The 22,562-nt window shown below is 44.6% G+C and overlaps 1 protein-coding gene across 2 annotated transcripts in view; it reads right to left on the reverse strand.

The window, feature by feature from the left end:
- Window positions 1–22,562, reverse strand: part of GIMAP8 (GTPase, IMAP family member 8) — a 32,495-nt gene that overhangs the window by 6,972 nt on the left and 2,961 nt on the right. The window contains exons 2-4 of one of the 2 annotated variants that reach the window (XM_059933072.1): window positions 6,403–6,573; window positions 2,508–3,168; window positions 833–878 (exon numbers count right to left, since the gene is read on the reverse strand). In XM_059933072.1, the coding sequence (XP_059789055.1) occupies window positions 833–878; window positions 2,508–3,168; window positions 6,403–6,573 (878 nt within the window). The remainder of the gene's footprint in view (window positions 1–832; window positions 879–2,507; window positions 3,169–6,402; window positions 6,574–22,562) is intronic. The other variant, XM_059933073.1, reaches the window with a different exon arrangement.

A 22,562-nucleotide genomic window follows, 5' to 3' on the forward strand; every position in this document is an offset into this window, starting at 1 on the left:
TGTGCACAATGCACCATTAATGGCAATCATCACACAGATACTGAGCTCCATCACTGAATTCTGCAGGTGTTATTCTGTTTAGTGTTATCCATGAAGGAGTGATTTCTGCCTCCCGGTAGGAGTCCAAAATTGGGTAGTGCTGGATCCCAGGCTGGGGAGAAGAGGCTGAGTCAGGAAAGAAGCTGCAAGAGACAAGCCCAGCTCCGTAACATTTCAGGGAAGGCTGGGGACACCCGCGCGGTGTCCAGAACCTCTGCTGGTGCTGCACCTACTCACAAGTGTTAGCAGTTCCCTGGGAGACAGATTGTGGGCACCAACCTGAGCTAGGGCTCCAGGGTGCATTTTTGTTGTGACTTATCTAGATAATATTTCCACTTCATTTTGATGCATGATGCATTCAAAAGAATACAGATATGAGCTTAACATTTTTTTAAGAATTATCTTACCATGTGGATGGTCCTCCCTCTGAGATGTAGCTTCATTCTCTCTCAGGTCTTCAGGTTAATATACAGTTATCTCCCTGGGTTGAAGAGGTACCACTGAACTATGACGTATACCCAGAAAAGGATATTGACAGGGAAGCTCTTGAACAAATACATTTATACAAGATTCTCTAACACTACAATAGTCCTACCTCAGTGTAAAATAACTACAAAATAATTTAAAAGAAACAGAACCCCAGTATCCTAACACATATTTTTTTCTGTATATTCCTTTCTAGTCTTTGTACATATGCTTACATATTTGTAAATAGTTGTATGTGTATATATACAACTTTGTGTGATAATTTTATTAAAATATTTGTGTGAAAAAATAAAAAGAATTTTCTTACCATGTGGACGGTCCTCCCTCTGAGATGTAGCTTCATTCACACAATCCTAGAAAGAAAATAAAGGAGAATATGATGCACACAGATCTAAAATCTCAGCTTTTCACAAAGTAAAGGAATGGAGACACAAGTATATAATTCAGAGTAATTCGATGATTAGGATGTGGTCAAATGAAGGTCATGGTCATGGTCATGGTCATGCTTGCTGCTGGCATGTGTAGTCCTGTCCATGATGAAGCTGACCTTGAGACCCCGCTGCTGCTGCAACAGGTTTCCCAGAAGTAAGAAGGTGGGTTTTGTTCTCACTCAGAGAAGCCCCACAAATGCCATCATAACCCAGGCATTGTTCCTGAAGCACTTTCTAACTTTACTTCTCCGCAGTCCCCAGTAGTAATAGTAATTCTTCCCAGAGTCTCCCAGAGTTCCTGCTATTCCTGGAGAAAATCCAGAAGCTTAAGAAAAGCTTCTGGACTCCCTGGAAGAAGAAACTAGTCAAGTGATGGCTGTGTGGTGCATCTGAGGGACAGGGGAAGGGAGAAAATTGGAAATCAAGCTCCCCATGTATCTCCAATGTCTTCTTCCCTTACTGCACCCCCTGTATAGAGATGAAGCTTCTTCTAACGTGAGATCCAGTAAAATTTGGAACCTTCCGCATCCAGATGGGCAAACGGAGACAATGAAGGATGAAGAGCCAAACACATAATTAACATCCCCTTCACCTGCCTGGGGAAGCCTCACTCCCAACATTTAAATTGTCATGAAATCAGAAGTTTTAAAATCAACTAAAATATCACTCTGGCTATTGTGCGTGAAATGGATGGGGGTGGGGAGGGTAAGGCACAAGAAGGAATGAGGGGAAAATTATTATGCGAATATGTGTAAAATAGTATAGGCAAGAAAAGAGGCTGGCCTGGACCAGACGGTGGTAGTGGAGACAGAGAGAAGCAGGCGGATTCCAGGTGCCTTAATCACACAAGACGATGATCTCCTGGAAATCAGATGCAAGCTGGCCGTGGTATCAAAGCTGACATCTGGGCTTAGGTTTGAAGAGCATGATAAGCCGGACAGCCATGGACAGAGCTGAGAGGAAAACTGAAGTCTCAGAGATTCAAGAGGGGAAAACAAAAGTCCGGACATGTCAACTCTGAGATTCTTTAAGAGAGCGATGTCAAATAGCAATTGGATGGACAGAGGAGTCAGAACTCAAGAGGAAAGACCTGGACTGGAGTTACTAATTTGGAAACTATTAGCAACAGATGAAGCTCAAAGCTGTAAAAACGTGGGATCACCTGAGGACACAAGTATAGAGAAGGGAGGAAGGGCGAGGTCCAAGTCCTGAAGATGCCAGCTGTCAGGTCATTAGAGGAGGACTCAGCAGTCTCCGGAGGAGCAAGCGAGGACGAAAAAGCAAGAAGAGGATAGTTTTACTGAAGCCAAGGGAAGAGAGGGTCTAATGAGTCATTTATGTGTCCAATGCTATGAGGGGTAAAGTCAGATAAGCTCTTAAATATATCCAATAATGTGCCAATAAAGTATAATACTCAAAGTAGCCTCATCTTTCCAGTTTACGGATAAATATCCCTTTAAACAAAGCCTATGCAACATTTCACTTATTTGTGCCTTTATCCCGCTAGCTCTAACAACAGAGACCCTTGGACACCTTCACAAGAATCCTCACCTGGAATCTACTGTCTTCATTTCTGAAGCTCACCCAGTATGGTCCTTGGTTCTCATCCACCAAACACTTGACCTTGCAGAGGAGGTCCTTCACCTGGGCGTCCCGCTCATCCTCGCTTGCCTTGTTGTTGAAAGCACAGTATCGGCCGCCATAGTTTTGAACCAAGTCCCTAACAGACTCGTCACTTTCAATGTAATCTTCCAGCAAGCCATCCATCAAATCATCCTTCCAAGTAAAGACTATAATGATGTGCTTCCTGGCTTTAGCTCCAAACACCTTCTGGATGCCCTTGACTGTTTCTCTGTCCTCCACCTTATAATGGCCGATGGGAATTACCAGAAGCAAGGCGTCGAGGCTGGGAGCCGAGAGCTCCAGGCACCACTCAATGTAGCCTTCCTTGTCATTGGCACAAGTTATTGAGGAGAAAAGGTCAGGGGTGTCGATGACCACAACCTCCCTCCCCTGCGTGGCCCCACTCTCTCTCTGGCACGTTTTAGTCACCATCTGCTCACTGAACCTGGACTTGAACACAGCTTTGCCCAGAATGGTGTTTCCTGTGGCACTTTTCCCTGCGCCATGTTTCCCTAAAAGAAGAAGCCTCAGTTCCGACATGGCGCAGCCCGGCTCTGACTCTCTCTCCTGACACAGGTTTCCGCTGGTTCTGTTGGGACGAAAAGCAACACAACAATGTTCAACTCACAGAGTGGATAGAGGAACAACAAGAAAGTACTTTCTGTTTCTTTTTTTTTTTTTCAATAGATGGAAGTTTATTTATCGTATACGTCAGTCATGTCTGACAACTGAGAAAATGCTACTTACACAAAACACCGCAGATTAAAAATACATGGTATTTGTATTTTTATACAATAATAGGGCCCCAGGATACAAACAAGGAAAATAAAGGATACAAACTTGAAAAATAAAGAAACACAGCTGAAGAAATTGAAGGAGAAAAGCCCCTTTTCTGCGTAGCTCTTTGAAAGTTCACTCCTCTTTCAAGAAGAGTGTCACTGGAGTGTGAGGAAGGAATCAGAAAAGGTAGCAAAGGAAGCACGTACACCTGCCCTCAAGAAGCTTCACCTCAGAGGAAACGTACGGCTGAGGCAGGGAGAATCTCATCAGGGCCAAGGATGGAGGCCTGGGCTCCTCCCTACAAGCGTCTGGATCTCTGCACAGTGCAACAGGCAAAAGCCCAGCTCAGCTCAAAACACGCACCTCCAAGGTTATGCCAAGCCGAGAAGTCCAGTCACTGTCGGGACGAGCCTCTTCTAACCCTGACACACCCCCATATAAAGAAAGCCTCACCCTAACTCCCCATATCCTGACTCTCCTTACTGTCATCATAGCACTGTTTCTATCTGGTATTATTTATCGTGTCTACTTTTTTCATTTTCTCTTTGCTGTCCTTAGTATGAAACTCTCTAAGAGCAGAGACCATGCCCGTCTTGTTCTGTGTCCCTAAGTCCTAATATTGTGTCTGGCATATAGTAAGTGCTCAATAAATGGTGTGAAATGAGTGATGGTGAGAGTGGGGGATGTGAGGAAAGGAAGAAAAATTGTTTTTAGACGTGGAGAGGGAGACTGAAGTGACGTCACTTTGAATAATAAAAGAGAAGTGACTTTATGTTGTTTCCCAACCAAGGGAAGAAATAGTATATTTTTGTACATTAATTTTTTTTTAAGACACTAGTGAGTAAATAAGGTAAAGGAAGCAGAGATCTCCAGCAGGTCAGAAAAAGGAATTTATTTCCCAAGTACACACTGTTGTTTTATATGGTTCCCCATCATGGTGTGACGAAATGGATGAGCGTTTATTGTACTCCTTCCAGCTAATGACATCATATTGAATCAGAACTCTCTTTCTCTTTCTCTTCCCCCCTCCCCCCCCATACATACAATTGCCCACCTGTACCATTTTCTCCCAAGGGTACAGAAAATACTTTTGAGGACAAAAGAGAACCAAAGCTCTCCCCTCCCTCACTCTCTCCTTGATAACCCACATTTCCCTCATCATCTCCGAGACCACTCTGGAGACCCCAGCAGAGCAAAAGAGAGAAAAAGAAAGAAAGACTGCTTTCCTTTTGCACAGCAAAGGAAATTCTAAACAAGACGAAAAGACAACCCTCAGAATGGGAGAAAATATTTGCAAACGAATCAACGGACAAAGGATTAATCTCCAAAATATATAAACAGTTCATGCAGCTCAATATTAAAAAAACAAACAACCCAATCCAAAAATGGGCAGAAGACCTAAATAGACATTTCTCCAAAGAAGATATACAGATGGCCAAGAAGCACATGAAAAGCTGCTCAACATCACTAATTATTAGAGAAATGCAAATCAAAACTACAATGAGGTATCACCTCACACTGGTCAGAATGGGCATCATCAGAAAATCTACGAACAATAAATGCTGGCGAGGGTGTGGAGAAAAGGAAACCCTCTTGCACTGTTGGTGGGAATGTAAGTTGATATAGCCACTGTGGAGAACAGTATGGAAGTTCCTTAAAAAACTAAAAATAGAATTACCATATGACATAGCAATCCCACTACTGAGCATATACCCAGAGAAAACCATAATTCAAAAAGACACATGCACCCCAATGTTCATTGAAGCACTATTTACAATAGCCAGGTCATGGAAGCAACCTAAATGCCCATCGACGGACGAATGGATAAAGAAGATGTGGTACATATCTACAATGGAATATTACTCAGCCATAAAAAGGAATGAAATTGGGTCATTTGTAGAGACGTGGATGGACCTAGAGACTGTCATACAGAGTGAACTAAGTCAGAAAGAGAAAAACAAATATCAAATATTAACGCATATATGTGGAATCTACAAAAATGGTACAGATGAACCAGTTTGCAAGGCAGAAATAGAGACACAGATGTACAGAACAAACGTATGGACACAAAGGGGGGAAGGGTGGTGGTGGTGGGATGAATTGGGAGATTGGGATTGACATATACACACTAATACATATAAAATAGGTAACTAATAAGAACCTGCTCTATAAAAAAATAAATAAAATAAAATTCAAGAATTTTTTAAAACCTTAAAAAAAAAACAAAACAGAAAGAAAGAAAGCTTTCTCCAGAACTCTTGCTGAGATTCTAAAGCAGCCTCCACCTTCTTCTCAGGATATAGCCCAAGGGGGACGTGGCTTCAGGCATCCAAGCAAAGCTTCCAATGATGTAGGGATTTGTCCCACATCAGGGGCAGTTCAGGTGCACAGAAAAAAGGTGGTCAGAGAAGCTTCCGGAGCCCGGCCTGGAGAGAACTCAGTCCCAGCCCAGCAGGAGGAAGGAAAAGAGTTCATGGGTGAAAGCCCAGGAGGCTTAAATTTAGATAAAATCAGAAAGAGTGTTTTTGGCAAACACTGACCACTTTCAATGCTCAGTTCATGGAATCCTAATCGTGCAAGGGTTGGGAAATATCGGGAGAGTGAATGTGGAAAATCAGTGTCCAAACGGCCAGCTTCCCTGCCCGCTTCTTCTCAAGGAGTCAGGCAGCTCCCGCTGACTTCCCCGGGGTGAGGGTGGGAGTTTGCTTTGTGTCACAGTCGTGAAGTCAGGGACGCCGGAGGAGCGGACCTACCCCCCTTTCTCTTCCAGGCCTTCATCTCAGCCCTGGGTGGGGCGAGCAGCCCCCTCCCAGACCCGCCTCTTCCTAGGAAGGCTGCCCACAGGCACGAGTCCCCGGGGAGGGGGGGTGACCTCTGTGCCCCCCCCCCAGGCTGGGGAGACCTGCGCTGGAGCAGGAGGAACATCCCAGAGCCCCTGAAATCAAGCCCTCCAGGTGGCTGTCGCCCCGCCCTGCGTCGGCCGCCTTTCCCGTCCTCACGTCCACGTGTCCAGCACAGAGACCACCACCACGCACGCACGTACCTCGGGCCTGTCCCCTGACCTGTCACGGTCTCAGAACCTCCAGGTTCCGCCTGCATCGCTCGGCTGGGTGAAGCGGCTACTCTATCCCCTGAGGATGGAGCACCGCGCGGGGAGAGGAAAGCAGGGGCTGGACCAGCTTCGCAGGATCGGGATCTTCCTGACATAGTGTTTCTGGGGAGGAAGAGGTTTTTAGAAATAGGTTTCCAATGCAGTCGGAGGGGAAGTTCAGAAGTGATGCCAGACCACAGGGTGAGAATGTCTGGGGCACGGCGGTCCGAGTCAGGAAGGGACCGCGCCCACCTACCCGGCGCGGCCAAAGGCTGGTGGGAGGGGGAGGGCGGAGGCTCCGCTGGGGCTGAGGGGACCGGGGCTGGGACCCGGGCTGAGCCCCAGCCGAGCCTCGGAAGGGTCCCTCGAGAAGGATCGCTGTGCCGACAGAGAACAATCTGGGGCCTTTCAAGGCTTTGGGCGAGCGGCGGGGGTGGGGTGGGGTGGGGGGGTGGTTAGGGCCCGGAGCAGGTGTTTCCGCTCCCAGCAGGTCGCCGCCTTCACCGCTCAGCCCCGCCCTTTCCCGAGACTGGGGTGAAAAGCGAAAGACATAGTTTACCGTCTCTCACCAGCTCCTCGCCCTGCGTCTGCCCTGCAGCAGCCCTTACAGCTTCAGCGCCTCTCCTGCCTTCCAGCGGGCTCTCCCCGAACGCCACCCCCCCACCCCGCCGGACAAACTCGGGGCCTCGGACCAACGCTGCTTCCCAGGAGAAAGTGTTCTTTCCCGGAGCTAGCCAAACATTTGAAATGCTAGAACTTTGATGCTTTCAAAGAGTTCATAAAACGAAACCCTATTGCGAGCCATAAGCGTTCAAAGCTTCCTTCTAGAGAAGGAAGTGAAACACAGAGAAAGACCTTATTTTATTTTATTGTGCTAAAAAAAAAAAAAAAAAAAACACCACACATGTAACATTGAATTGACCATCTTAGCCATCTTTAAATGTACAGCTCAGCAGCTTCAGGTGCATTCTCGACATTGTGCCAAGAGTTCCAGAACTATTCCATCCCCCAGCCTGAAGCTCTGGACCCATTAGATGCTAATCCTCCTCCCCCCTCCCCAGCCTCTGGTAACCACCGTCTACTTTCTGTGTCTATGATTTAGATACTTCCTGTGACTGGAATCAGACAGTGTTTGTCCTATGTGACTGGCTTTTTTCACTTAGCTTAATGTCCTCCGTGTGAGAGGACTTTCAGTCACGGTGCAGAGGCCCTTGAGCTCACACTGTCACGCCAGGCTGGGTCTATGAAATGTCTGAGGTGGGGCTGAGCCTTCCAGAGACCCCATGGAAGGAGGAGCAGTGGGGGCTGAACTGGGCTTTGAGGGGCTGCCGTGTCTCCTGGGGTCCCCCTCCCCTCTGGTCTTCAAGTTCAGTCTGCTGGCACCGCTACCAAGGGCTGGGGTGACACGGCTACACCTTGGAGGGGAAACCGAAAGAGGGTCTCCCATCCCCCCACCCCCTTAGTAAGGAGGACCAGGTCCAGGAAGAATCCCCACCCTCCATGGGGCACTAGGTCAATTCACATAAAATCAACACATCAAAACCATCAGACAGAAGCCTGCCACATGGCCAGTCAATCATCCCAGCTGTGTCACTCCCAGAAGTGGAGGTCAGGTCAAGGCAGGGTCACAGGCCTGGTGGGATACCATTTCCCCAAAACAGACAACACAGTAAACTGAGATCAAGAAAAGCTCCCTCCTTCTTAGATGAAATATGAAGCTTTGGGGAGCACTCTGAATAAAACCAAAGCCTCAAATAACTCCTCGATGAGTTAGCAGTTGATTATTTGCTGAGTCGACGATTTTGCAAAATGATCCTCAGCACATCAGCTTTTGGAGAATGGACTTCTGTGGGGAAGGCGGCTGATTCTGGCTGGGCCCCAATCTAGGGAAGTATGGGGCTTTCCTGCTCCCTAGTGGCTGTGTGGGTAATGACAAGGGCAGCAAAACCACTCCCCAGGTGGCTCTTGCAAGGACTCTGCAGGTAAGACACCCCTCTTTCCCCTCCCCCTCCCAGACTCTCAAAGGGGGCGGGAGGGAGAGGGACTGGACTTCCAGAAAGTACACATGTAACATGTGTACTTCCTCCTGGAAGGCACAAGTTATGCGAGCAAGGAGGAAGCTACCAGGACCCAGCACTGTCTCAGACACAGAGGTTCAAAGACTCTCCAGACGCATCCCTGGCTCAAGGAGCTCAATCAAATGACGGGAAAAGAGACTAAATCTATGGCTATGAAAAGTGTACATGTGCTGCCATAGAAGCGTGTTCAGGAGGCCATGGGAGCAAAGAGGAAGCCTGTCAACCCCGCAAGATGGAGAAACAACCCAGTGGGAAGCAAACTTATCAACAAACCCATAAACCAGCCCTTTACTGTGCCAGGGACTTTAATGGAGGAGATTAGCGGGCACAGTAGAGGCAGAAGCTACACAGGGGAGCTTAAGCCTACCCGCAGTCTTGAAGGGCAGGTAGAAATTTCCCTGGGAAGGACACTCAGGCAGAGGGAGAGTGGCAAATGCCACAGGCAGTCAGAGTGATGAGAGCAGCTTGGGCATGTGGAGGAAATGGGGTCAGGGTGCAGGACCAGTGAGAGGCTACTGCAATAGTCCAAGCTAGAAACAAGGACATGAACGAAAATAGTGACAGTGAAAGTGGATGTGGAAAAAGGAACAGATTTATGATAGATTTAGGAGCTAGAAACAGCACAAGAATAAAAAAGACTCATTCAGGGTTGCTCTTACAAGTGTTCCAAGTTGTCACATCAAAGGGAGTGCTACTCACAACATAGACATTTCTTATTTTGAAAAAAAAAAAATTTATAAGTTGTTTTATTTCCAAGATAGGACATGTGTGCTTACTACAATTTTGGCAGATGGCAGTAAAAGTGTCTTGTAACTAAATTTGTATATTTTGACAGTTTTCAGATGGAATTAAAAGTCTTATTCAAACAGACTCCTTGTTTGTTACAATATTTATTATTAAGAAATAATATGCAGCCCTGAACCAAGATTGTGAAGTAGAAGGACGTGCTGTCGCTCCCTCTTGCGAGAACACCGAATCACAACTAGCTGCTGGACAATCATCGACAGGAGGACACTGGAACTCACTAAAAAAGATACCCCACATCCGAAGACAAAGGAGAAGCCACAATGAGACAGTAGGAGGGGCACAATCACAGTAAAATCAAATCCCATAACTGCTGGGTGGGTGACTCACAGACTGGAGAACACTTATACAACAGAAGTCCACCCACTGGAGTGAAGGTTCTGAGCCCCACGTCAGGCTTCCCAACCTAGGGGTCCAGCAACGGGAGGAGGAATTCCTAGAGAATCAGACTTTGAAGGCTAGTGGGATTTGATTGCAGGACTTCAACAGGACTGGGGGAAACAGAGACTCCACTCTTGGAGGGCACACACAAAGTAGTGTGCCCATCAGGACCCAGGGGAAGGAGCAGTGACCCCAGGGGAGACTGAACCAGACCTACCTGCTAGTGTTGGAGGGTCTCCTGCAGAGGTGGGGGGTGGCTGTGGCTCACCATGGGGACAAGGACACTGGCAGCAGAAGTTCCGGGAAGTAGTCCTTGGCGTGAGCCCTCCCACAGTCCGCCATTAGCCCCACCAAAGAGCCTAGGTAGGCTCCAGTGTTGGGTTGCCTCGGGCCAAACAACCAACAGGGAGGGAACCCAACCCCACCCATCAGCAGTCAAGCAGATTAAAGTTTTACTGAGCTCTGCCCACCAGAGCAACAGTCAGCTCTACCCACCACAGGTCCCTCCCATCAGGAAACTTGCACAAGCCTCTTAGATAGCTGCATCCACCAGAGGGCAGACAGCAGAAGCAAGAAGAACTACAACCCTGCAGCCTGTGGAACAAAAACCACATTCACAGAAAGATAGACAAGATGAAAAGGCAGAGGGCTATGTACCAGATGAAGGAACAAGATAAAACCCCAGAAAAACAACTAAATGAAGTGGCGATAGGCAACCTTCCAGAAAAAGAATTCAGGATAATGACAGTGAAAATGATCCAGGACCTCGGAAAAAGAATGGTGGCAAAGATTGAGAAGATGCAAGAAATGTTTCACAAAGACCTAGAAGAATTAAAGAACAAACAAACAGGGATGAACAGTCAATAAATGAAATGAAAGCTACACTAGAAGGAATCAATAGCAGAATAACTGAGGCAGAAGAACGGATAAGTGACCTGGAAGACAGAATGGTGGAATTCACTGCTGCAGAACAGAATAAAGAGAAAAGAATGAAAAGAAATGAAGACAGCCTAAGACACCTCTGGGACAACATTAAACACAACAACATTCACATTATAGGGGTCCCAGAAGGAGAAGAGAGAGAGAAAGGACCCGAGAAAATATTTGAAGAGATTATAGTCGAAAATTTCCCTAACATGGGAAAGGAAATAGCCACTCAAGTCCAGGAAGCACAGCGAGTCCCATACAGGATACACCCAAGGAGAAACACGCCGAGACACATAGTAATCAAATTGGCAAAAATTAAAGACAAAGAAAAATTATTGAAAGCAGTGAGGGAAAAACGACAAACAACATACAAGGGAACTCCCATAAGGTTAACAGCTGATTTCTCAGCAGAAACTCTACAAGCCAGAACGGATTGGCATGATACACTTAAAGTGATGAAAGGAAGAACCTACAACCAAGATTACTCTACCCGGCAAGGATCTCATTCAGATTCGATGGAGGAATCAAAAGCTTTACAGACAAGCAAAAGCTAAAAGAATTCAGCACCACCAAACCAGCTCTATGACAAATGCTAAAGGAACTTCTCTAAGTGGGAAACACAAGAGAAGAAAAGGACCTACAAAAACAAACCCAAAACAATTAAGAAAATGGTCATAGGAACATACATATCGATAATTACCTTAAACGTGAATGGATTAAACGCTCCAACCAAAAGACACAGGCTTGCCAAATGGATACAAAAACAAGACCCATCTATATGCTGTCTACAAGAGACCCACTTCAGACCTAGGGACACATACAGACTGAAAGTGAGGGGATGGAAAAAGATATTCCATGCAAATGGAAATCAAAAGAAAGCTGGAGTAGCAACACTCATATCAGATAAAATAGACTTTAAAGTAAAGAATGTTACAAGAGACAAGGAAGGACACTACATAATGATCAAGGGATCAATCCAAGAAGAAGATATAACAATTATAAATATATATGCACCCAACATAGGAGCACCTCAATACATAGGGCAACTGCTAACAGCTATAAAAGAGGAAGTCGACAGTAACACAATAATAGTGGGGGACTTTAACACCATACTTACACCAATGGACAGATTATCCAAAATGAAAATAAATAAGGAAACAGAAGCTTTAAATGACACAATAGACCAGATAGATTTAATTGATATTTATAAGACATTCCATCCAAAAACAGCAGATTACACTTTCTTCTCAAGTGTGCACGGAACATTCTCCAGGATAGATCACATCTTGGGTCACAAATCAAGCCTCAGTAAATTTAAGAAAATTGAAATCATATCAAGCATCTTTTCTGACCACAACGCTATGAGATTAGAAATGAATTACACGGGAAAAAACGTAAAAAACACAAACACATGGAGGCTAAACAATACATTACTAAATAACCAAGAGATCACTGAAGAAATCAAAGAGGAAATCAAGAAATACCTAGAGACAAATGACAATGAAAACACGATGATCCAAAACCTATGGGATGCAGCAAAAGCAGTTCTAAGAGGGAAGTTTATAGCTATACAAGCCTACCTCAAGAAACAAGAAAAATCTCAAATAAACAATCTAACCTTACACCTAAAGGAACTACAGAAAGAAGAACAAACAAAACCCAAAGTTAGCAGAAGGAAAGAAATCATAAATATCAGAGCAGAAATGAATTAAATAGCAACAAAGAAAACAATAGCAAAGATCAATAAAACTAAAAGCCGGTTCTTTGAGAAGATAAACAAAATTGATAAACCATTAGCCAGACTCATCAAGAAAAAGAGGGAGAGGACTCAAATCAATAAAATTAGAAATGAAAAAGGAGAAGTTACAATAGACACCGCAGAAATACAAAGCATCCTAAGAGACTACTACAAGCAACTCTATGCCAATAAAATGGACAACCTGGAAGAAATGGACAAATTCTTAGAAAGGTATAACTTTCCAAGACTTAACGAGGAAGAAACAGAAAATATGAAAATATGAACAGACCAATCACAAGTAATGAAATTGAAACTGTGATTAAAAATCTTCCAACAAACAAAAGTCCAGGACCAGATGGCTTCACAGGTGAATTCTATCAAACATTTAGAGAAGAGCTAACACCCATCCTTCTCAAACTCTTCCAAAAAATTGCAGAGGAAGGAACACTCCCAAACTCATTCTATGAGGCCACCATCACCCTGATACCAAAACCAGACAAAGATACTACAAAAAAAGAAAATTACAGACCAATATCACTGATGAATATGGATGCAAAAATCCTCAACAAAATACTAGCAAACAGAATCCAACAACACATTAAAAGGATCATACACCATGATCAAGTGGGATTTATCCCAGGGATGCAAGGATTCTTCAATATACACAAATGAATCAATGTGATACACCATATTAACAAAATGAAGAATAAAAACCATATGATCATCTCAATAGATGCAGAAGAAGCTTTTGACAAAATTCAACACCCATTTATGATAAAAAACTCTCCAGAAAGTGGGCATAGAGGGAACTTACCTCAACATAATAAAGGCCATATATGACAAACCCACAGCAAACATCATTCTCAATGGTGAAAAACTGAAAGCATTTCCTCTAAGATCAGGAACAAGACTAGGATGTCCATTCTCACCACTATTACTCAACATAGTTTTGGAAGTCCTAGCCATGGCAATCAGAGAAGAAAAAGAAATAAAAGGAATACAAATTGGAAAAGAAGAAGTAAAACTGTCACTGTTTGCAGATGACATGATACTATACATAGAGAATCCTAAAGATGCCACCAGAAAACTATTAAAGCTAATCAATGAATTTGGTAAAGTTGCAGGATACAAAATTAATGCACAGAAATCTCTTGCATTCCTATACACTAATGATGAAAAATCTGAAAGAGAAATTAAGGAAACACTCCCATTTACCATTGCAACAAAAAGAATAAAATACCTAGGAATAAACCTACCTAGGGAGACAAAAGACCTGTATGCAGAAAACTATAAGACACTGATGAAAGAAATTAAAGATGATACCAACAGATGGAGAGATATACCATGTTCCTGGATTGGAAGAATCAATATTGTGAAAATGACTATACTACCCAAAGCAATCTAAAGATTCAATGCAATCCCTATCAAATTACCAATGGCATTTTTTACAGAACTAGAACAAAAAATCTTAAAATTTGTATGGAGACACAAAAGACCCTGAATAGCCAAAGCAGTCTTGTGGGGAGAAAACGGAGCTGGAGGAATCAGACTCCCTGACTTCAGACTATACTACAAAGCTACACTAATCAAGACAATATGGTACTAGCATAAAAACAGAAACATAGATCAATGGAACAAGATAGAAAGCCCAGAGATAAACCCACGCACCTATGGTCAACTAATCTATGACAAAGGAGGCAAGGATGTACAATGGAGAAAAGACAGTCTCTTCAATAAGTGGTGCTGGGAAAACTGGACAGCTACATATAAAAGAATGAAATTAGAACACTCCCTAACACCATACACAAAAATAAACTCGAAATGGATTAGAGACCTAAATGTAAGACCGGACACTATAAAACTCTTAGAGGAAAACATAGGCAGAACACACTTTGACATAAATCACAGCAAGATCTTTTTTGATCCACCTCCTAGAGTAATGGAAATAAAAACAAAAATAAACAAAAAAATAAACCTGCTGGACCTAATGAAACTTCAAAGCTTTTGCACAGCAAAGGAAACCATAAATAAGACGAAAAGACAGCCCTCAGAATGGGAGAAAATATTTGCAAACGAATCAATGGACAAAGGATTAATCTCCAAGATATATAAACAGCTCATACAGCTCAATATTAAAAAAACAAACAACCCAATCCAAAAATGGGCAGAAGACCGAAACAGACATTTCTCCAAAGAAGACATACAGATGGCCAAGAGGCACATGAAAAGCCGCTCAGCATCACTAATTATTAGAGAAATGCAAATCAAAACTGCAATGAGGTACCACCTCACACCAGTTAGAATGGGCATCATCAGAAAATCTACAAACAACAAATGCTGGAGAGGGTGTGGAGAAAAGGAAACCCTCTTGCACCGTCGGTGGGAATGTAAGTTGATACAGCCACTATGGAGAACAGTATGGAGGTTCCTTAAAAAACTAAAAATAAAATTACCATATGATCCAGCAATCCCACTACTGGGCACATACCCAGAGAAAGCCATAATTCAAAAAGACACATGCACCCCAGTGTTCATTGAAGCACTATTTTCAATAGCCAGGTCATGGAAGCAACCTAAATGCCCATTGACAGACGAATGGATAAAGAAGATGTGGTACATATATACAATGGAATATTACTCAGCCATAAAAAGGAACGAAATTGGGTCATTTGTTGAGACGTGGATGGATCTAGAGACTGTCATACAGAGTGAAGTAAGTCAGAAAGAGAAAAACAAATATCGTATATTAACGCATATATGTGGAACCTAGAAAAGTGGTACAGATGAACCAGTTTGCAGGGCAGAAATTGAGACACAGATGTAGAGAACAAACGTATGGACACTAGGGGGGAAAGCGGTGGGGGGTGGTGGTGGGGGTGGGATGAATTGGGCGACTGGAATTGACATGTATACACTGATGTGTATGAAATTGATGACTAATAAGAACCTGCTGTATAAAAAAAGAAAGAAAGAAAGAAAAGAAATAATATGCCTATTTATACATTTATTTATTTATTTATTTTTGGCTGCCTTGGGTCATTGTTGCTGCACGCGGGCTTTCTCTAGTTGCAGAGAGCAGGGGCTACTCTTCATTGTGGTGCGCGGGCTTGTTGCGGAGCATGGCCTCTAGGTGGGCGGGCTTCAGTAGTTGTGGCTCACGGGCTCTAGAGCGCAGGCTCAGTAGTTGTGGCTCACAGGCCCAGTTGCTCCGCGGCATGTGGGATCTTCCCAGACCAGGGCTCGAACCCGTGTCCCCTGCATTGGCAGGCGGATTCTCAACCACTGCGCCACCAGGGAAACCCAATATGCCTCTTTATAAACACTTAACTTGAAGAAGAGATATCATTTTCTCATTCACATAAAGGTTAGTGGTCGCCCCAGGTTGACCAGCTGTGGGATGTCAGGGGTCACAGCACTTTCTAGTGGCCTTTGTACAGCTGGGGCTATGAGAGACCGGGGTTTTCCGGGAAGACAAGGGCCTCAGCTTGGGGACACTGAGTCTGAGGCACTAGAGGCAGGGCAGGCAGAGAAAGCCAAAAGGTCATGACTGATTCCTGTTTTCCATGTAATTCACGCCAACCCTCCCACTGAAAACAACTAAAACAAAACAGGATAAAGATGGGTATGTATGTATAACTGAGTCACTTTGCTGTACAGCAGAAATTAACACAACATTGTAAATCAACTCTACCTGAATAAAATAAATTAAAACAACAACAATAGCAACAGCTGCAGCAGAAAAAGGCGACCAGGCGGGGAAGACTGTTCAAGGCTCTGATAACAGGGCAGCGAGGCCAGAACTAAGACTGAACCCACAGCTGAAACACCAGGAAGGATGTTCCGGGCTGGGGCGAGCTGCTGGAAAAGTACTGGAGCCCATCAGAGTCAGGGTTGATCCCCCCCACCGCCCACCACCCCGCCCAGGGGAGAAGGGAGGTGGGGCGCTACCTCCCTTGGTGGTTACATTTCAAAGGGATGGACCGCTCCCACATCCTTGAGAAAGATAGATCTGGGTTGTAAAACTGGCAGGAGGCTTTTAAAAAGAGTTACATCTCAAAGGGGCAGAGAAAGAGTTTGCAATTACAAGTTTTGTAAAGTAAATGCTCCAAGGAAAGGGAGGTCAAGAGTCAGGAAGAGGGCAGTCTGGGGCTGTCAGGCGGAGGAGAACATGAACGTGCTGGGAGAAACGTGGCGCCGATTCATCACCACCACGCCTGCGCCTGCGCTGCTGAGGGCGCCGAGGGGAGACACACAAACCTACCGGCGGAAGTGACTTTACACTAGGATCACCATCCTCAACGGGCTCTGACGGGGCTTCTCCCTCTGTGTCGTAGTGCATTCACCTCCCCCGCCCCCCAGCCCCATAACTCTCCTACCTGCCCCTCTCCCATCTTTAAAAAAGAATATGCTCCCACCCCGCTTCCCCCTCCAGCTGCCATCTAATTTCTCTCCCCTTTCCGGCACATGGTGCTGATGTAGGTGTCTAGACGCAGCGTCGCCTTGGGAGGAGGCGTCTCTCGGGGCTGTCGTCCCCTCGCTGGGAGGGAGGCCGGATGGTGAATGCCAAGGGCTGCTGCTACATCCGCAGGTGCTATCACCACGTCTAGCAGGACTTTTCTACCACCTTGGTATTCTCAGAAGGACATCTGTCGCTGCCATCCGGGCTGCTGGCTGGCGGGGAGGCCAGAGCAGGATTTTTAATGAGCAAGAGGAAGGTGACATGGGCGCACCAGGAACAAGTGGGGCCGAAACACAAGTGAGAAGCCAGGGACTTCCCTGGTGGTGCAGTGGTTAAGAATCCGCCTGCCCATGCAGGGGACACGGGTTCGAGCCCTGGTCCGGGAAGCTCCCACATGCCGCGGAGCAACTGAGCCCGTGCGCCACAACTACTGAGCCCACGTGCCACAACTACTGAGCCCACGTGCCACAACTACTGCAGCCCGCCTAGAGCCCGTGCTCCACAAGAGAAGCCACTGCACTGAGAAGCCCGCGCACCGCAATGACTGCTCACTGCCCCTGCGCAGCAACAAAGACCCAAGGCAGCCAAAAATTAATTAATTAATTTAAAAAAAAGAAAAGAAACAGGTGAAAAGCCAGGAGCCAGAAGGGACCTCAGAGGCCGATTGCTTCTTGCATCTTAAACCCAGGTGCTCCTGCTTCATTGGCTGAGGGCCAGTGCCCGGCTCAGACAGACCACAGCCCAGCCATGGCCCACCTTCCAGAGCATTTTATTTATTTTTTTAATATTTATTTATTTGGCTGCGTCGGGTCTTAGTTGTGGCACGCGGGATCTTCTTTGCGGCACGTGGGATCTTTCATTGCAGCACATGGGCTTCTCTCTAGTTGCAGCATGCAGGCTGGAGAGCTCATTTTATTCTTCCAGCCTCGAGTGAAAGTTCTGGAGGTTTATTGGGGCCCTTTTAGAAGTCCTGGAAATCTCAACCCACTGACAATTCCATTTCCATACCCCTACCCAGGTTCAGAACCCTAGGGCCAGCCATGCCCCTCCAGGCCCGAGGGTCCCGCTGACTTTCCCCATCATGCACCTCCTCCACCTGCTGGGTGGGAAGCAGGTGGCCAGGAGGGGGTGGTGCCTGTGCTCAGCTGGGACAAGGATTGAGGGGTGCAGCCTGGAAACGGACATCGAAGGAAGTGCTTTGGAAAGAGGGGGACGCATCATACTGAGTGAAGTGAGCCAGAGAGAGAAAGACAACTATCATATGATAGCGCTTACATGTGGAATCTAAAAAGATGCAAATGAACTTATTTACAAAATAGAAATAGACCCACAGACATAGTAAACCAACTTACGGTTACCAAAGGGGAAGGGGGGAGGGATATTTTAGGAGGATGGGATTAACATATACACACTACTATATATTAAATAGATAACCAATGAGGACCTACTGTCTAGCACAGGGAACTATACTTAATATTTTGTAATAACCTATAAGGGAAAAGAATCTGAAAAAGAATAGATATGTGTGTGTGTGTGTGTGTGTGTATGAATCACTGTGCTATACACCTGAAACTAACATGGCATTGTAAATCAACTGTATTTCAATTTTTTTTAAGTTAGCCATAAGCAACAAAAAAAGAAAGAGCGGGACGCTCCCCAACAGGCACTCGCGCCTTACTTCGGGCAACCTTTGGGGTGCAGAGAACCAGACAATTCCTGTTAGGAGCCAGTTTCCCCAAGATCACAGCTAGAAGTGGCAGAGCTGGAATTCTAACCCCGTTTTAACACCAAGACCCATGCTCTTCCTACCACAGCCATTTCTGTCTAGTGGCCACTGAAAAGTCAGCGAAAGCCTCTTCAATCCAAATACCTGCCTCTCTACCAGTCCCATGGCATCACCCCCCGCCCCACCTTGCCCAGAAAGAAGACCCAGAGCGTGGAGCCCAGAACCTGTCTCTACTGGAAGTTGACATTAACGCTGCATTTCTTGATGTGATCCCTAGTCATTTCTAGTGTTCCTCAGAAGTTTTCTAAATTAGGGCAAATACGGAAATTACTTCCAAAAATTCACTCACAGTGTTCTGTTACAGCTGGGCAGCAACCTCTGAAGTACCGGCGGGGGGCTCAGGGTCCCCCACCTGCCCTCTTAGTATTCCAGAGGCACCGCGCTGCCCTCCTGGATCATAGTCTCTCTAAAGAACTGGGATTCTCTCAAAAATTATTTATGTCATTTTTCCTTTTAAAAACATTTCGTTCAAAAACAACAACGAAGACCCTCAAAGCATTCCAACGTAGAATTGCCATTCTAGAGGTCAAAAGTCGGTTCATACTCAACTATCTGACGGACAGCAAAGAGGTCTTTGCTGCAATTTTATTTCCTCAGTAGCATTTGGAAAACTTTTCAGATTTTCCAGTTAATGTATCCGTAAGTCAATCCGACCACAAAATGATTTGGCTCAATTATCTAATTAGATCATCTTTCCGCATCTTGAAAGGACTAGTATATTGACATCACCCCCTATGTAAATTAAGCAGGGCATCCTCTCAGCCCCTCCCCTTTCTCAGCCATCCTGATCTCTTGGACAAAAGGAAAGGGCTCAAACCCAGCACTCCCAGTCAGCCCCAAACACCTCCTCTGCCCCAAAACATCCACAGCACTTCAGTTTTTTCAGGAGTCTTAAGAAGGGAACTTTCAAAAGGCCAGAAGGATTAGGCACAAACATACCTCAACTTGTTATTACGGAAGTTTTCCAACACACGACAATGGTAGACAGAAGGCTGTAATGAGCCCCGGTCCCCTCTCGCCCAGCTTCAAATCATCAACACACAGTCAACACTGTTTCATCTCTAACTGCACCTTCTCACGCCCATGCCCCAGACGACTCTGAAGCAAATCCCAGAGAGCATTTCATTCCCTATGTATCTCTGAAAGCTAAAGATCCTTTTATTACGTAAGCCCAATAACCTAATTGTAACTGAGAAAAAATTAACAATTCTGTATTATCGAGTATCCAATAAGTGTTCAAATTTCCTCAATAACATCTACATTTTATCAATATTTTTCATTGAAGTATAGTTGATTTACAATGTTGTGTTAATTTCTACTGTACAGCAACGTGATTCGGTTATACATATACACATTCTTTTTGTATATACTCTTTTCCGTTATGATTTATCACAGGATATTAAATTTAGTTCCCTGTGATCTACAGTAGGACCTTGTTGTTTATCCATTCTATATATAAAAGCTTACATCTGCTAACCCCGACCTCCCACTCCATCCCTCCCCCAAGCCCCTGCCCCTTATCAACCACCAGTCTGTTCTCTATGTCTGTGATTCTGTTTCTGTTTCATAGATAGGTTCATTTGTATCATATTTTAGATTCCGCATGTAAGTGTAACATCTACATTTTGAAGATTTGCTGGGGCTTCCCTGGTGGCGCAGTGGTTGAGAGTCTGCCTGCCAATGCAGGGCACACGGGTTCGAGCCCTGGTCTGGGAAGGTCCCACATGCCGCGGAGCAACTGGGCCCGTGAGCCACAACTACTGAGCCTGCGCGTCTGGAGCCTGTGCTCCGCAACAAGAGAGGCCGCGATGGTGGGAGGCCCGCGCACCGTGATGAGGAGTGGCCCCCGCTTGCCACAACGAGAGAAAGCCCTCGCACAGAGGCGAAGACCCAACACAGCCAAAAATAAATAAATAAATAAATTTAAAGATTTGCTTACAGATGAAAACCGCCCACAACTTTTCAGCTGGTTGTTGTTTTTCCCGCTCTTATTACATGCTTCCTTCTCTCGCATCCTGTGGTCGACTCAGCCAGCCGATGGAGTTAGCGTATCAACCCCTTTGGGGTCTACTCCCTTTTTAAAAGTCCCTCTAAATACTTTCATGAGCAAACTTTCATTGCCGGCTTTTTGGCTCATTCTGTTTGGAAAGTTACTCTATGTTTTCTTCTTCTCCCTTCTGGAAACTCAGAAAAGAAACATGTGTCGAATTTCATTACCTCCAAGTTTCTCTTCTCCCCTGTGTTAGCCATCAACCTTCACTTCATCTCTAAGGGGACAGTTAACTTTACAACTCTGCTTTTATTTTATTTTTTTTTACTCACTTCCATAGGGCACTCTGAAAAGCCTCATGGTTCTATTTATTCATTCAGCAAGTATTTACTGACCGCCTACATGGTCCCTGACTTGTGCATTATAATAAAAACGTGGCCAGGCTGGCCTTAGAGAACACAAGTCCAATTCACTCAACATCAGTTCTCCAAATGTGCGCTAGAGGGCGCCACTCTCCCATTGGCCTCTGTTAGAAAAGTCTGCCGTGACTAACTCACTATGCAGCCTATGTAAGCTCTCTATACCTCACCACATAGTCAACCAAATAAAGAATCTCACACAACTTTCCCCTTAAAAACGAAATAAATTCCATTTATTGGATGCACAGACAAAAAGAGAAATTACATAATTCCCCCAAATAGGTCCCTTTTTCCATTAGACATCATAGACAGAAAGCCTAGGGCTTATAGGTTTTGCAAAATTATAAAAATGTTGCAGACTATTTTTTCATTGCAAAATACCAAAAGAAAACTGAAAAGTTGAAATCAATTAATGTCTACAGAGAGCAACATATCAACTTTGCTGTTACATGTAGTCTCAAAAGTATTTCATTACATTTGAAACTATTAATAAGTTTAATTTGCTATATTATAAAATTTCCTGAATATGCCCCAGTAATGGCCAAAAAACCCGTGTCAGTTAACACAACAAATATTTATATAGCACCTGACGTGTGCCAGGCATTGTACTGTCCTTGGTGCTTACATCTGAAGGGGGAGATAATGAACAAGCAAACAAATAAATAAACAAGGTCATGTTTGTGATAAATGCAAGAGAGAAAATAGAGCTGGTTGATGTGAAAAAGAATATATGGGGAGTTATTGACCTACAGTGTTTAGAAAAGGCCTCCATGAGATGACAGCTATACTCATACCTCAGTGACAAGAGAGCCCTGGGAATATCTGGGAGCAGAATATTCCAGAATATTCCAGGAAGAGGGATCAAAGGCAAAGGCCTAGTGGGAGGGAGACGCAAAAGGGAGGAGATATGTGGATATATGTATATGTATAGCTGATTCACTTTGTTATAAAGCAGAAACTAACACACCATTGTAAAGCAATTATACTCCAATAAAGATATCAAGAAGAAAAAAAAAAGGGCAAAGGCCTACCCATGAAAGTGTGATAAAGAAGAGTAGGAAGACCACAACAAACAAGTGCTGGAGAGGGTGTGGAGAAAAGGGAACCCTCCAGCACTGCTGGTGGGGAGGTAAATTGGTGCAGCCACTATGGAAAACAGTATGGAGTATCCTCAAAAAATAAAAATAGGGTTACCATATGACCCAGTAATCCCAGTCCTGGGTATATATCTGAAGAAAATGAAAACATTAATTCAAAAAGATACATGCACCCCAATGTTCATAGCAGCACGATTTACAATGGCCAAGATATGGAAGCAACCTAAATGTCCATCAACAGATGAATGGATAAAGAAGAAGTGATGTATATATACAATGGAATACTACTCAGCCATATAAAAGACTCAAGTTTTGCCATTTGCAGCAACATGGATGGACCTGGAGAGTATTATGCTCAGTGAAATAAGTCAGACAGAGAAAGAAATATACTGTATGTTACCACTTATACATGGAATCTAAAAAATAAAACACG

This window comes from Balaenoptera ricei, chromosome 9 (assembly GCF_028023285.1).
Source record: "Balaenoptera ricei isolate mBalRic1 chromosome 9, mBalRic1.hap2, whole genome shotgun sequence".
Classification (NCBI taxonomy): Eukaryota; Metazoa; Chordata; class Mammalia; order Artiodactyla; family Balaenopteridae; genus Balaenoptera; species Balaenoptera ricei.